Genomic DNA, 14,117 nt, shown 5'->3' on the forward strand with positions numbered 1-14,117 from the left:
TTTAAGCTTAATCTTCATTAATAACATTTTCACTATCATTTTCTTAAGTCTTGACAATCAACAAGACAATAAATGAAACCCTTAATGCCAATTTCTGAGAGACAAATACACTGAAAATTTTGACAATTGGCTCTCCCAACCTGTATTAGCTGGCTCCAGCATATCCCTGGATATAATACTCCACCTCCAGTTTCTAAACCTTTGCATTGACCAGCACATGCTTAGAATGTTGTGCTCACTCCCTCTCACTCTCTCTCTTTCTCTCCTGCTCCCCTCCCTCTCTCTCTCCCTCCCCTCTCCTTCCCTCCATCCTTCATTCCTAATCTCTCTCTTCCTCCCCCTTCTCTCTGTATCTGTGTCACACACACACACACACACACACACACACACACACACACACTTCCAAGAATACCTCTATTCCATCAACATTCAGGAGGATGTTCCTGAAGGTCCCTTCTATTCCCCCCCTTACCCTAAGGTTAATGTCTTCCCCTCCTAGATGACCCTCCACCTACTCTGAATGTATCTTGCCTCCATTACTTAGGTACACATTTATCTCTCATTATAATGTAAACTCCTCAAAGGCAGGAACCATTTAATTTTTGTCTTGTAGCCACAGCACTTAGCACAGTGCCTGGTACATCCTTAGTAATCAATTAACATATGCCAAGCCAAGGTTGGAAAGGCCGTTTTGGGCTGATCTGTGACTTGATTGCCAGGCCTAAGGACTTGGCCTTTTATCCTACACAGTGTGGAGACATCGAAAATTTTTGAGCCAGGGAGTGATCTAATGAAAATGGTGCTATAAGATTAATCTGATGGTGATTTGGTGCTTAAATTATAAAAGAAGAGGCTGGAGAAAACAGTTAAAAGGCTATTGTAGTAATCCAGGCATGAGATAATGAGGGCCTAGACTAGACTAGGGACCACAGAAATAGAAAGGAAGCGATCAGTTTAAGAGAGATTACAGAGAACTGATAGGATTTGGTGACTGGACTTGGACAGTGAGGAAGGACCTGAGGAGGAAGAAAGACTGTCAAAAATGACCTTCTCTATACTCGTGTTTTTCCAGCCAAATGGGCACAGTAAGTTTCTAAAGAGGCTAATAAGATTCCACCTAGAGCTCTAATGTGCTGGGTGGTTCTGGTAGCCAGGCCACAAAAGGCTGGATTCCCAAGACAGGCCAGCTTGGGCCACTTTCTGGGTCCTCTTTTTACCCTACCTCCTTCTCACCTCTGAAATCTACCTCAACTGTAAGAAGAAAACAAGCTAGAGGATTTTGAAGAAAAAGAAATAAAGAAAGAAAGAAAGAAAGAAAGAAAGAAAGAAAGAAAGAAAGAAAGAAAAAGAGAGAGAGATCTAAATTAGGAAAGGTAAAGAAAATGGGATTACAAAAAAAGAAACTGACAGGTAGATTCCTATCTTCCTGGACTAATTTAGGTAGCTCTTGCCTAGAGATGGTGTGGAGTACATGTGCTCTGAAGTGCCTTCTGACGCTAATCCTGATGAGCAAACTCTCCAAGATTCCATGTTGAAGTTGTTTTTTGTCCTTTCTCGAAGAGGACCATGACATCAGGAAGATGATGCCATGACTTGCAAGTGAATTGGATTTAAGTGAGGGAGGGCTGTTCAAAGTCACCAGCCTCACTTTCTCCTCTAGAGCCATCTGGGTCCAGTAGCAAGATATAAACCAGGAAGACTAGAGATGACCCTGGATGCAATGGGAGACCTTGGCCTTTTTCCCATATTGGGGTAAAACCTTGCCGGAGCCTGACAGCTTCCATCCCTCAAATGGGCCAGCAGATGGCACTCATGTACCAATCACAGAAGGGCCCCTCACTTCGGAAAGGAAACAGTCCTGATCTCAAATTCACAGGATCAATCAACAAGCATTTATTAAGTGCCTACTATATCCTAGGTGCCGGAAATATAGATACCCCAAAAATTATAATCTCATCTCTAAAGGAGCTTACATTCTATAGGAATAGATAGATGGCTATGTAGATAACTAGACAGACAAACAGATTGATATCGATAGATGATAAATCAGACAGATAATTTATAGAGGACAGATTAGATAGATAATTGACCGATGATAGATATACATACATATCTACATACATACATATCTACATACATAATAAATATTTTAAAACCTAACAGCTCTGATAGAAAAATAAAAAGAGTAAGCCTACATTGATAGGAAATAGCTTTATTATGATCAATATGAAAAATGGGGCCAATTCTATCATTTCCATTTTATGAATGAAGAAACTTCAGTTCAGGTTAAATCGTAGGATTTCAAAGTCTGAAAAGAGCTTTGTGGCCACCTATTCCAACCAGTGAATGAAAAACACTCCCCTCGATCATATACTCAATATGTAGCCAATCTGTCTTTACTTGAAAACCTCACACAATGGAGACAGTCTATTCCGCCTTCAGAAGGCTTTAATTGTGAGAAAATTTTTCTTTGTCTTAAGCCTAAATTTTCCTTTCTGCAATTTTCAATCATCACTTTTAGTTTGGAACTCCTGGGCTAAGCAGAGAAGTCTAATTTCTCCTCCATATATCAGTTATCACATCTTCTTAATCTTCTCCAGGCTAATTGTCACCAGTTCTTGAACCAGTCTTCCTATGAGATGGGTCTTGAGGCCCTTTGCCCTTCTAGATTTGAAACTAGGTGAATAACCAGACCCAAAGAATAAGAATTAATGACCAAGGAGGTCTTTAGTGAAGCACTCTAAGGATCTGTTCCTGGGCCCCACAGTTGTTCAACATTTCTACCAATGCTTAAAAATGGCATGCTTGGCAATGTTCAGATGACACAAAGTTTAAAGAAAGAGCTAATACATTCAAATTCAATAAGATTTATTAAGCACTCATTATGTACAAAGCACTGGGCTAAGTGCTGGAAATAGAAAGATAAAATGAAAATGAAGGAAAAATGGTTCCTGATCTTCCGTTCTTCTGGGGTGATACGACATGCATACGGGTAAATAAATACAAGATAATTTAAGAAGGGAGAGAACACTAAGAACTAGAAAGATCAGAAAAAGAAGGTAGCACCTAAGTTGAACCTTAAGGGAACCTAAAGATTCCAAAGAGTGAAACACTGTCAAAAACTGTCAAGAATGATGAAACTGGAGAAAAGGCCATCAGATTTAACAATTTAGCATTTGTAATCTTGGAGTGGAAATAGATAGTTTCAGTCTAATGACTGAATCAGAAGCCAGATTTCAAATACATCAGAAGTGAGTGCTAAGAAAGTTGAGCATATAGTGAGTATATATGGTTTTTCCAGGAGTTTCTCAGTGAAAAAGAAGCGAGAGATGGCAAGACATTTAGTTAAAGCATAGTGACTGCCACCTCTCCCTTCTTCTCTCCTTGTTCTTCTCCAAAATTTCCCAAAATTCCTACCAAAGTGTGTGAAGAGCCTCCACCACTACCCCCATTCAATACTGATCTCATGTTAATTTCTTCTCTTCCCAAGATTCTATTCTCCACTAAAGATTCTGAAGGAATCAATGGGAGAGTGTTTATATATGTTGTGTGACATGATTTGTTTTTCATGCTTTTGCTAGAATAGATTAGAATCTTGAATATCATTTCATTTGCTTTATTAAGTAAATGATTATATTTAAGATCACTAATCAATCTGGTCATCCTCCTTCCCTCAAACACTCTCCAGCTTATCAATACCCTTCTTTTTTATAGTTTATTTTTTGTTTGTAATTTTTTTAAATTTTAAACTTAAATACAAAATAATTAAAGAAAGAAGAAACAATATTCTTCTTAATATATGATGCTCAGAATTGAACATAGGACTCAAGATGCAGTCTGACCATGGTGAAGTATTCATTATTACCACCTCAATAGTCCTGGAGGCTCTAACTCTCTTAATGTGACCTATGATTGCATCAGCTTTGTTGACTCTCATCACATTATGTTAACTCATATCGAGTCTGAAAGCCACTCAAATCTCTAGGTTGTTTTCAGACTAACTGTAGTCTAGCACCATCCCTCCTCCACACCAGTACACAGACATCATACTTGTGAAGTATAAAACTTCACATTATCTTATTCTATTTAGTCCAATGTTATAGCCTGTCAACATCTTCTTGAATTCTCACTCTGTCATACATTATGCTAACTCTCCTTCCCAGTTTTTTGTCATCTGCCCATCTGACAGATATGCTGTCTCTACCTTTATATGATAAAAATGTTAAACAGCATAAAGTCAAGCTCAGATCCCTGAACACTTCCATTAGAGAACTCCTTTGGAGCTGACATTCATCTATTGTTGATTTGTCTTTGCATCTAGCCATTTAAACAGTTCTGAATCAATTGAAGTATATAACCATTTACTACGCTTCCATTTTGTCCATATGGAGAGCATGAGAGACCTTGTCAAATGATTTGATAAAAATCTAGGTAAACTATATTGACAGAAGTCCCTTAGTATACCAGTCTAGCCCAAAAAGAAAATGAGATTAGTTTGACATGACCAGTTTTCAACAAAGCCACACTGACTCTTTAATCACTGCTTTTTTTCTAGGAGTTCACTAACCATCCCTTTAAGGATATATTCTAAAATTTTTCCAGGAATCAAAACCAAGATCACAGTCCCATAGTTTGCTGACTTCCTTTTTGTTTTTTAGTTGGTGAGCTCCCATTCTCATTCTCTCTCAAAGGGAAGGGGGGGAAGAGGTTAAAGCTGCCAGAGATGGGAAAGACCAATCAGCGACATGAGATTCTCCCTACTGAGTCCAGGAATCAGGTGAGAAAGCCTAATTGGGACCATAAGTTCTTACCTCATGATGGACTCCATCTTCAGTGATACACTGGGTACAGACTTCCTTGGGGACACAGCGCCCCTCTAGCATCACCTGCTCAGGAGGGCAGAAGCAGCCTTCTGAGGGATGGTCTACACATGTGCTTGAGTTACCATCACAAGTCTGAGGGCAGACCTTCTGGCAGTGATGATACACCATGGAGGGTGGGCACTTCATAGCTGTAGAAAAATAGGCATTAAAACTCTAGATAAGACATTAACTCAGTTATCCACATGAAATATCAATAACAATGATTCTCTTATTAATAATAATAAATCATATTATATAGCACTTTGGGGTTTACTAAGCATTTTCCTCATAGTAACACCAGTATTATTTGTCCCTGTGTTACAGAGGAAGAAACTGAGTTGAGAAAGGTATTTGCCCTGAGTACCTAGTAAGTGACAATACGTGGAAAATACAGAATAACAGATAATCTCAGTGGCACATATGTTTTGCTTAAGAAAATGTTTACTTTTGTTGACTATGAATGTGTTTCATATTCTACAATTCACATAAAATAATGAATCTTTAGTTACAAAGATCAAACTTGGAGGAAGCAAAAAGCTGTCTAGTTTCCCCATTCGGTCACACGTTCAAGTCTCTTCACCAGATTACAATGTTCTCGTAATTAACTTCAAGAGAAGGTCGGAAGTAGGATTAATTTCAAAGGGTTTCTCTGCCTGCACAGTAAATACTCAAGACATCCATACACTAAATACTAAGTAAAGAGATACTAGCAAATCACCCCAAATTCATTATTTGCATTTTGAAAGTGCTAGTAGATTGAGTTGACACTATTAACGTCAATATAGAATTTAGACATCTAGAAGGAGCCTTAAAGATCATTCTGCCCATTGATTCCCAACTAATTTGACCACAGAATAATTTTGGGATTAAAACACATTGATGAAATCTATAAATGCTGATCCATGTGGCCTGGTATGGAGAATCCCCCCAGAAAAAAGGAAGAATAAAGCAAATTTTGAAAGCAAAATAAAGAAATTAAATGCCATTTTCATAATAAAAAATGCTACATGCAGTATATTTTTGAAACACACCTAACTTCATATTTAATCTTTTTTGAGAGGACTAGCAGCAATTTTACAAAAGTCCCCTAGTATCAAAGTAGTCTTGCCTATTTTGCCAAACATCAGAGATGAATGGCTTAGTTTATGAAACACTGATCTAGTCTAATCTCATCACTTTACAGAGGAGGAAATTAAAGTCTAGAGAAACTGGTTTGCCCAAGGTCATATAGCTAGTTAATAGAGCCAGACCTAGAACTCTCCTGACTCAGCCTAGTGCACTTTTCTAGAACTCTTCTTAAAGATGCTTTCCCATTTTTAATCTTATCTCTTATTTTATCTGCCTCAAAATGACTGGTGACTAGATAACTCATTGCCTAGAATTATGATCAACCTTTGACAAAACAAGAAATGAGACACAGAGTGATTAAAGAATTAACACAAAGTCAGCAGACCGAGAACGCGGAACTCCTAAGACAATACAACCTCTATCAGTAAAGAGCCTATACAAAGTGGAGGGGAATGATCTAATAGAACCTAAATTGTCTTCTTACTATCCCACCCAATAATTGCTTTTCTAGGAATTTCACTTGTGAAAGGTCTTTCACATGTATGGAGCCAGGACAGACCATCTCAATATTGCACGTAGAAATAAGAGAATTTGAAGGTTATTTAAGTGAAAAGAGGAGCACAGAAACAATTCCACATATATACAATTAAAAAAAAAACTTCAGGGGGTTAAAATACAGCAAAGAAAAAGAGAATAAAGGTGCCTAGGACTGGACTTGATAAAACAGGGTTGGTTCATTAATTCTTACCTGGAATAGTACTTCTGGATAATTGTTATGTAACCAAGATATTTCTGTCTTAACAAAATATAGTTTAACTATACTAGGCCAATATATGAATACATGCTTAGAACAGATAAGTCTAATTCCTAAAAAAAAAAAAATAAAACTAATATTTTACATTTAAGTAGAACTGGGATAGCTGTGTTCTCATGTTATCCTCATATCAGTCCTGAGGGGGTAAGTCACGCAAGAAGCCAATTTTGTGTGATGACAAGTATTTGACTTGGAATCAAAAGTCCGGAATTTGAATTCTACCGCTTACTAGCCACGAGTTAGTCATTATCTCTCTGAGCCTCAGTAACCTCATCTATAAAATAAGGATAATATTTGCATTACCTAAACCTCAGAGTTGCTGTGCAGAAATCACCGTATAAATCACGGTGGCTCAGTGGACAGATCACTGGACCTGACATCGAGAAGATCTGAGTTCAAGTCTGACCTCAGACACTTACTAGCTAGGTGACCCCTGGCAAGTCATTTAATATTTGTTTGCCTCAATTCCTTCATGAGCAAAATGGGACTAATTGCACTGACCTCCCAGGGGTGTTGTGAGGGTCAAATAAGATAATAATTGTAAAGTACTTAGCCCAGTACCTGACACTACATAGATAGTAGCTTTATCGTTACAGAAACGTGAGTTTATTTGAAGCAAGCTATTCTCAGCATATAGATGCAAGAAAACGCAGGCACAGAAAGGTGAAGTGGTTTTCCCGGGTTGGCAAACAGGAGCCGGACTCACCACAGAAGTCTGTCGTCCTCCAGCTGACACAGACTCCGTGCGTCCGGCAGAGGTGGGCATAGGAGGAAATCACCTCACACACTTGCTCCTGCTGACAGCTGTTCTGCTGGCAAATGGCATAAAATGTGGCCGGAGGAAGGACCCGATGGCACTCAGCAAACATGGAGGATGTGAGGACCTGGCACTGGGAGCCGCTGGAGTCCAGACACTGCTGCTCTGGGATGGGCTCACACGTGGTACCAGGCTGCTGGACTGTCCACTCCTGGATGAGCTTGTTGTGGTCTGCGGTGACAGTGCCGTCCCTCAGCATGAAGTCATTGGCCCTGTTCTCATCACAAATCCCTACAAGGAAAGAATGGGAAAGGATTGTACCAGCTTCTCCATAAACACAGCCACTGATCTGGGACCCCTGAATTCTCCATCTTCATTTTGTTCAGAACAGATTTTCCTACTGTCTTCGGATCTGTAAGGGCCTAGAACTCCACAAAAGCAGATGGATGAAGGTCATAGGTTAAAATGTCACGGATTAAAACAACAAATAAACAAAGTCTCTCACCACAGAGTCCATAGGTTTTGGAGGCAAAGGTCTTGGGGCTGAGTTGCAGCTGAAATTCGTTGTTCTGTGGCGTGAATGTGAAGAGGTGGTTCAGCTGTGTGAACCTGATCTCATGCATGATGGCCCCATAGTTGTTGACTTCCATATTTTCATCGATGTAGGGAACTGAAACCAGTCTCCCATCCACAGTCACCTGTTCAGGTAAGGAAGAGAAGACAACGAGGCCATTTGTGACGCATTTTCATGTTTGCAAAGTGCTTTCCTCACAACCCTTTGGTACTCCAGTACCAAGTCTTTTTTTTTAATCTCCATTTTACAGATGGGAATACTGCGGCTCAGAAACTTGAAGTGACTTGCCCTATGCTTGTAAAGTGAAAGAACAGAGCTGGGATTTGAACACAGGTTCCCAATTCCAAGTTCAATGTGCTTTCCATTAAATGATGCTCCCTCTCTAAAATGTGTCAGCCAGTAAGGATCCCGCCAGAGCTCGATGCCACAAAAGAACCTGGGTCTTCTATCCTCATTGCATTTAACTTAAAGTCCTAATATTTACCAGCTACAACTAATGGGATAACCGGATTTTGAAGATATTTGGAAAGGAAGGAAGAGGCGAATGAAGCATGCTACCTGAAAGGAAATGGACCGGAATATCAAGTGTGAACGTGAACCAGGGGTTTTCCACCCATATGCTTAATTTTAAACAGAATGGAGACAAGTTCCCTCAGAGAAAGTTGGGAAAAATTCTTATGATTCTTGGCGACCATACAGAATTTCCAGGGGCATCAGGCCCCAGCACTTTACTCCATTCCTAGAAATTTTTGCAAAGTGTATGGTAACCCAAGAAAAATGCCCAATGGCATGTGGCATCACCAAATGTTGCTCTTCTAATAATAATGATAACAATAGCTAGCATTTCTATAGAGCTTCAGGGTATGAGAAGCATTTTACATGTGTTAACTCATTTAATCCTTATAACAATCCTATGAATTAGGAGATATCATTGTCCTTATTTTACTGCTGAAGAAATTGAGGCAGTCAGAAGTTAAGTGACCTGGCACATAACAGGTGTTTAATAAATGTGGATTGATTGATTGGATTGCTCTGGGTCACTGAGCTAGTAAAATGTCTGAGGCAGGATTTGAACTCAGGCTTTCGTGATTCCAGTTCCCATGCTCTATCCGCCATTCTGCCTGTCTTCTATTTGGACACAATAAGAAATGAAATGGTTCAACCCAACAAGCATGGATGGAAGCTGGAGGGGGAGCAGCATGAGGACAGCCTGAGAAGACAAAGGACATTGAGATCAGTGGTGCTGGAAGTATGAGTTATATCAGTCACATGTGCTCCTCACATCTATGTCTCTTTAGTAGTTTACTCAGCAGCTAGGGGTGCAGTGGATAGAATGCCAGGTCTGGAGTTAGAGAGGATCATCTTTCAATTGATCAGTTCAAATCCAGCCTCTGCCACTTACTAGCTGTGTGACCCTGGATGAGTCATTTAACCCTGTTTGCCTCAGTTTCCTCATCTGTACAAAGGAGCTGGAGAAGGAAATGGCAAACCACTCCAGGAACTCTGCCAAGAAAACCTGACATGGCGTCACAAAGAGTTGGACACAGCTAAAACACCAAACATAACACCCCTGTCTATCCCCCAAGGGATGAATATTTTGAGTGAACAATAACAGCAAAGTAGTTTATTCTCTCTGTTCTCATCTTCTGTAATATCAATTAAGTTGGGACTTTCTTACTGTTTTAAAATGATTAATTAAGTGTCTTTGATTGAGCCTTACTAGGTGCAAATCTCCAGGCCCAAACCCCTATCTACTAGGTGCTAAGCCTATGTGGGCATGAAGCCTTCAGGGTCCTAAGGGGAGTTGCTAAGACCAGAGCCAATAGTAGGAGCCTGAGTTCTGGTCACTCAGATGTTGCTTGATGATGGCTAAAGAGTGTATAAAAAGAGAGAACAGAGCTATTTGCTTGGGACTCTCACTCTTGGTGGTGTGCTGATGGGCTGCTGTAGTTAAGAGCCCTCCAGCTTCTAAACCTGGATGTTGGGACTTTGTTAAGCCCTGGTAACTACGCATTGAGATTTGACTCAGACAAGGTCTGTCTGTTGATGTTTGTAATTTATTTGTATTTGCTCTGAAGTTCACGGTGCTGGCTTTTTCCCCTGAACTAAGTGAATGATACTTGTGTGTTGGATTGAAATAAGATTGTCAACCCCTTAATGCTAGTTGCCTTAGTAAAGCAGATAAAAAGAACCTGTGCTGGCAGCGTTCTTGTTGTTGGGTTTGTGTGGGTTTTTCACGCCCACAGCAGCTGCTAGCCAAATTGTTGCAACAGCTTCTCACTGATACTGTAGGTACTTGTGGGAGAGTGTACCCCAGGTTTACTGGGGGGCTGTCTTGTTACTACTCTTCACGGTGTGGCAGTTCACTAAATACCTCTGCTTTAGAGGGGGAAAGTGAAGCATGAGAGAAAAGCATTTTGCCAAGCATGCAGGCTAGGGAGTCCCCGGTAAGAACACCGGGTCAGCACAGCTCATCTAGTTAGGGTCAGGTGGGCTCTCCAGAGCCTCTTCCACTGCCCTGACCCAGGGGCTTCCTTTCATCCCTCACCTCCATGTCACTGTGGAGCTGGACAGATAGGCCCCTGTGTTTCACTTCTATGGACTTCATGCAGGTGGGCTTCATCCCGGGGTTACAGACGCCGTTGTGAAGGTTGATCTCCAGATCTTGCTCTTTGCTCTCAAACAGGACATAGGAACAGCTGCCAGTCAGCTTGAAGTCCTGGCCATCAAAGGTCACAATGTGCCGGGTCGAGCTTCCCATACATAGGCCTAGGCAGAATGAGGCAGAAGAAAAGCAATGAGATTAACAGAATTATTGAGGTACCTCACACATGCCTGGTACAAGAAGAGTAAGTCTGGACTTGGAGTCAGAGGACTTCTGTTTGGGTGCTAGTTCTGCTAATCACTGTTTATGCAACCTTGACTAAATTATTTACATTTCTAAATCTCCATTTCATCTTTCTCATGGTTCATTTCATTGGTTATAATTCTTCTTTACAACTTGATTATTGGGAAAATAAGTTTAATGTGAAGGTATATGTAGAACCTATATCAGAGTGCATGCTGTCTTGGGGGATACGGGGTAGGAGAGGGAGGGGAGAAAATTTGGAACTCAAAATCTTGTGGAACTTAGTGTTGTAAACTAAAAAAAATAATAAATCTCGGTTTCCTCATCTATAAATAGTAGGTTGGACTGGTTGTTGCTCAGTGGTTTTTCAGTCATGTTCAATTCTTCATGACCCCATTTGGGGTTTTTTTGGCAAAGATACTGGAATGTTTGCCATTTCCTTCTCCAACTCATTTTACAGGTGAGGAAACTGAGGCAAACAGGGTTACATGACTTGCCTAGGGTCATACAGCTAGTAGGTGTCTGAGGCTGGATTTGAACTCAGGAAGATGAATCTTCCTGACTCCAGGCCCAGGACTCTATCCACTCACTTCACCCCCTAGCTGCCCACAGGGTGGACTAGTTGATAACTAAAAATCTATTCCAATTCTAAATTTGACAACCCTAAGTTCTAAGGCCCTGCGTGCTATCTGTATGGAGTGAAATCAAATCACTCATGTTCCTACAGAATGAGATATAGGTAAAGAGAATGTCAGAGATCATTTAGTCTAAATCCTTTGTAATACAGATGAGAAACTGAGGCCCAGAGAAGATAAGGTCCCACAGTTAATTAGTGTCATCCTAAGCCCGATTAAAGGGTTTCAATGGCCCTTAAAGACTTTTTGAAGCCAGGTGAGAAAGCTGAGCATACTGCTAAAGAGAAGTATATTTCATTACCTACCTCCCCCAAATTAAAATGTACAAAGTGAACAATTCACTCTACAGGGATGCCTTGGCTTAAGAAACAAAGTCAGGTTCCAGAGGTATCATGGATCATTGACATTATAAGTAAGCATGAGCTCATTCAGAGGAGAGAGCTCACCAAATGACAAATGTATTACACCGGCTGCCAGATGACTCATAGTACCAGTAGGAATTTTGACTTAATACCTTAAGAGACTTTGCAACGAGGTATGTTTCTGGAGCCAAAACAAATGGTCGAGTCTCAGCACTCTTTCCTTCACCTTCATTGGCAATAATCAATAAATTCTCAAAATTCCTATTAAAGGACCATTTGCAAGTAAGTTCTAGTTGTCACAGAGCTGGAGAAAATGATTCTGTGAAAATTCTTACACTTGAAGAAAGTGTAGTCAGAAGTCACTCAAAAAGAAAAAAGCTTAGGCTTTCACTTGACAAACCAATACCACATCTGTACCGGCAACTGAAGAGACAAGGGGAAATAAGATATGGAATAGTAGCACCCCCATCACTGTAACATCACCCTCTGTAAAATACCATTTTCCTAGGATGTCATCAACTAAATGCAGACTAGAACATGGGCTTTTTAAATTAATTTTTGATAATAGAAATTATTACTGTTATTTTAAACTCTATTGCAAAGATTATGACACGCATTTGGGTGAAAAATCTACAGAGCTTGCCCAGCAATATGTATAGCTGGGATAGACAGAACAAATGACCCACTGATATAATAAGAGGAGGACAGCGAGCTAGATTGCCTTCAGGAAATTTCATTTAATGATCCCCACACTTCTCATGGACAAAGGCCCATCTTTTTAATACCAACACTCTACCAACATAGCAGCATGGCAACAAGACATAGAACATGATAGTCTACAAAGAGCTAAAAATGAATATTATGATGGGCGATGGAGAAGCGCATGATGGTGTAGCAGCAAGCACCCTAGCACACCCAGGATGGCCTGCTAGCACAGCTACTTTGGTCTGCTTTTCTAGGAAAGACTGCTCAAACAGGGGTTAACAATCCTACTTTTAATTACATTCACTAGTTCAGGGGAAGGGTTAGCACCCTGAACATCAGAGAAAATACAAGCAGATATATATATATATATATACATATATATATATATATACACACACACACACACACACACACACACACACACACACACACACACTTTTTGCTAATAGGCTCAGAGCCAGAAAGCATAGCAATCCTTGTGACTCAGTACCTAATTAACTTAGCACAAACAGGTGAAAAAACCTTCCTATAAGCAAGCCTCCTCTAAGCAAGCTTCCCTTAATGGGCTCCACTTAATGGGCAGGGAAGATCTTATACCCCATTAACATTACAGGTGGGGTTAACCATAGTCGTTCTTGTTGAGTCATTTTTCAGTCCTGTCTAACTCTACGTGACTCCATTTGGACTTTTTTTTGGCAAAGATATTAAAGTGGTTTGCCATTTCCCTCTTCAGCTCATTTTACAGATGAAGAAACTAAGGCTCAGGGTCACACAGCTATCTGAGGCTGGATTTGAACTCAAGAAGAAAAGTCTTCCTGACTCTAGGCCGGGCACAGGATACACTGCACCACCTAGCTGCCCTAGGGTAACCAATGAAGAACTTCAAAGAAAGGGAGTAAAAGATTTTGTCAAGTAAAAGTATAATGGTAAAAGAACATGGTCTGGTTACACAGCAAGGGTGAGGGATGTCAGTGGACAACCAAACAGCTCCACCCTAACTTTGCAATATCGGGAGAAAGTGAGGAAGGCCTCCATCACATTGGCTGGACCCCATGGCAAATATATGGGAGAAAATGGACAAGAGTTGTATAGGATGGTCAGTATAGGATGAATTCTTCATCGCTGGAGGGAACCCCCAAATCTGAGAACTCTATACTATTTGATTATTCAACTATTAAATATTCCATGTGCACAACAAATACAATTAACCAACAACCAAGCCAAACCTGGAAAAAACTACAACCATACAACCAAAACCCAAATTTAAACCATTAACATCTTAACTAAATATAGCAGGGAAAAATAATTTAATACTGTAACATATTTAACCAAATAAATCTGAAAAAAAAATTAATAAAGTGTGCTTGCTTTGTCTGTATCCCTTTCTAAATCTTTCTAATACTCCATTAGTTTGACTTTATTTTCTTTTTTATGTAACTATTGCACAATGATCTGCATGGTTGGGGGAGAGGAGATAGCCATATTGATGAGG

The 14,117-nt window shown here is 40.1% G+C and overlaps 1 protein-coding gene across 1 annotated transcript in view; it reads right to left on the reverse strand.

Annotated features, from left to right (window-relative positions):
* Nucleotides 1-14,117, reverse strand: part of VWF (von Willebrand factor) — a 200,989-nt gene that overhangs the window by 37,069 nt on the left and 149,803 nt on the right. Inside the window, exons 35-38 of the mRNA XM_036759070.1 lie at nt 10,624-10,844; nt 8,007-8,199; nt 7,451-7,792; nt 4,812-5,011 (exon numbers count right to left, since the gene is read on the reverse strand). Of these exons, the coding sequence (XP_036614965.1) occupies nt 4,812-5,011; nt 7,451-7,792; nt 8,007-8,199; nt 10,624-10,844 (956 nt within the window). The remainder of the gene's footprint in view (nt 1-4,811; nt 5,012-7,450; nt 7,793-8,006; nt 8,200-10,623; nt 10,845-14,117) is intronic.

This window comes from Trichosurus vulpecula, chromosome 5 (genome assembly GCF_011100635.1).
Source record: "Trichosurus vulpecula isolate mTriVul1 chromosome 5, mTriVul1.pri, whole genome shotgun sequence".
Lineage (NCBI taxonomy): Eukaryota > Metazoa > Chordata > Mammalia > Diprotodontia > Phalangeridae > Trichosurus > Trichosurus vulpecula.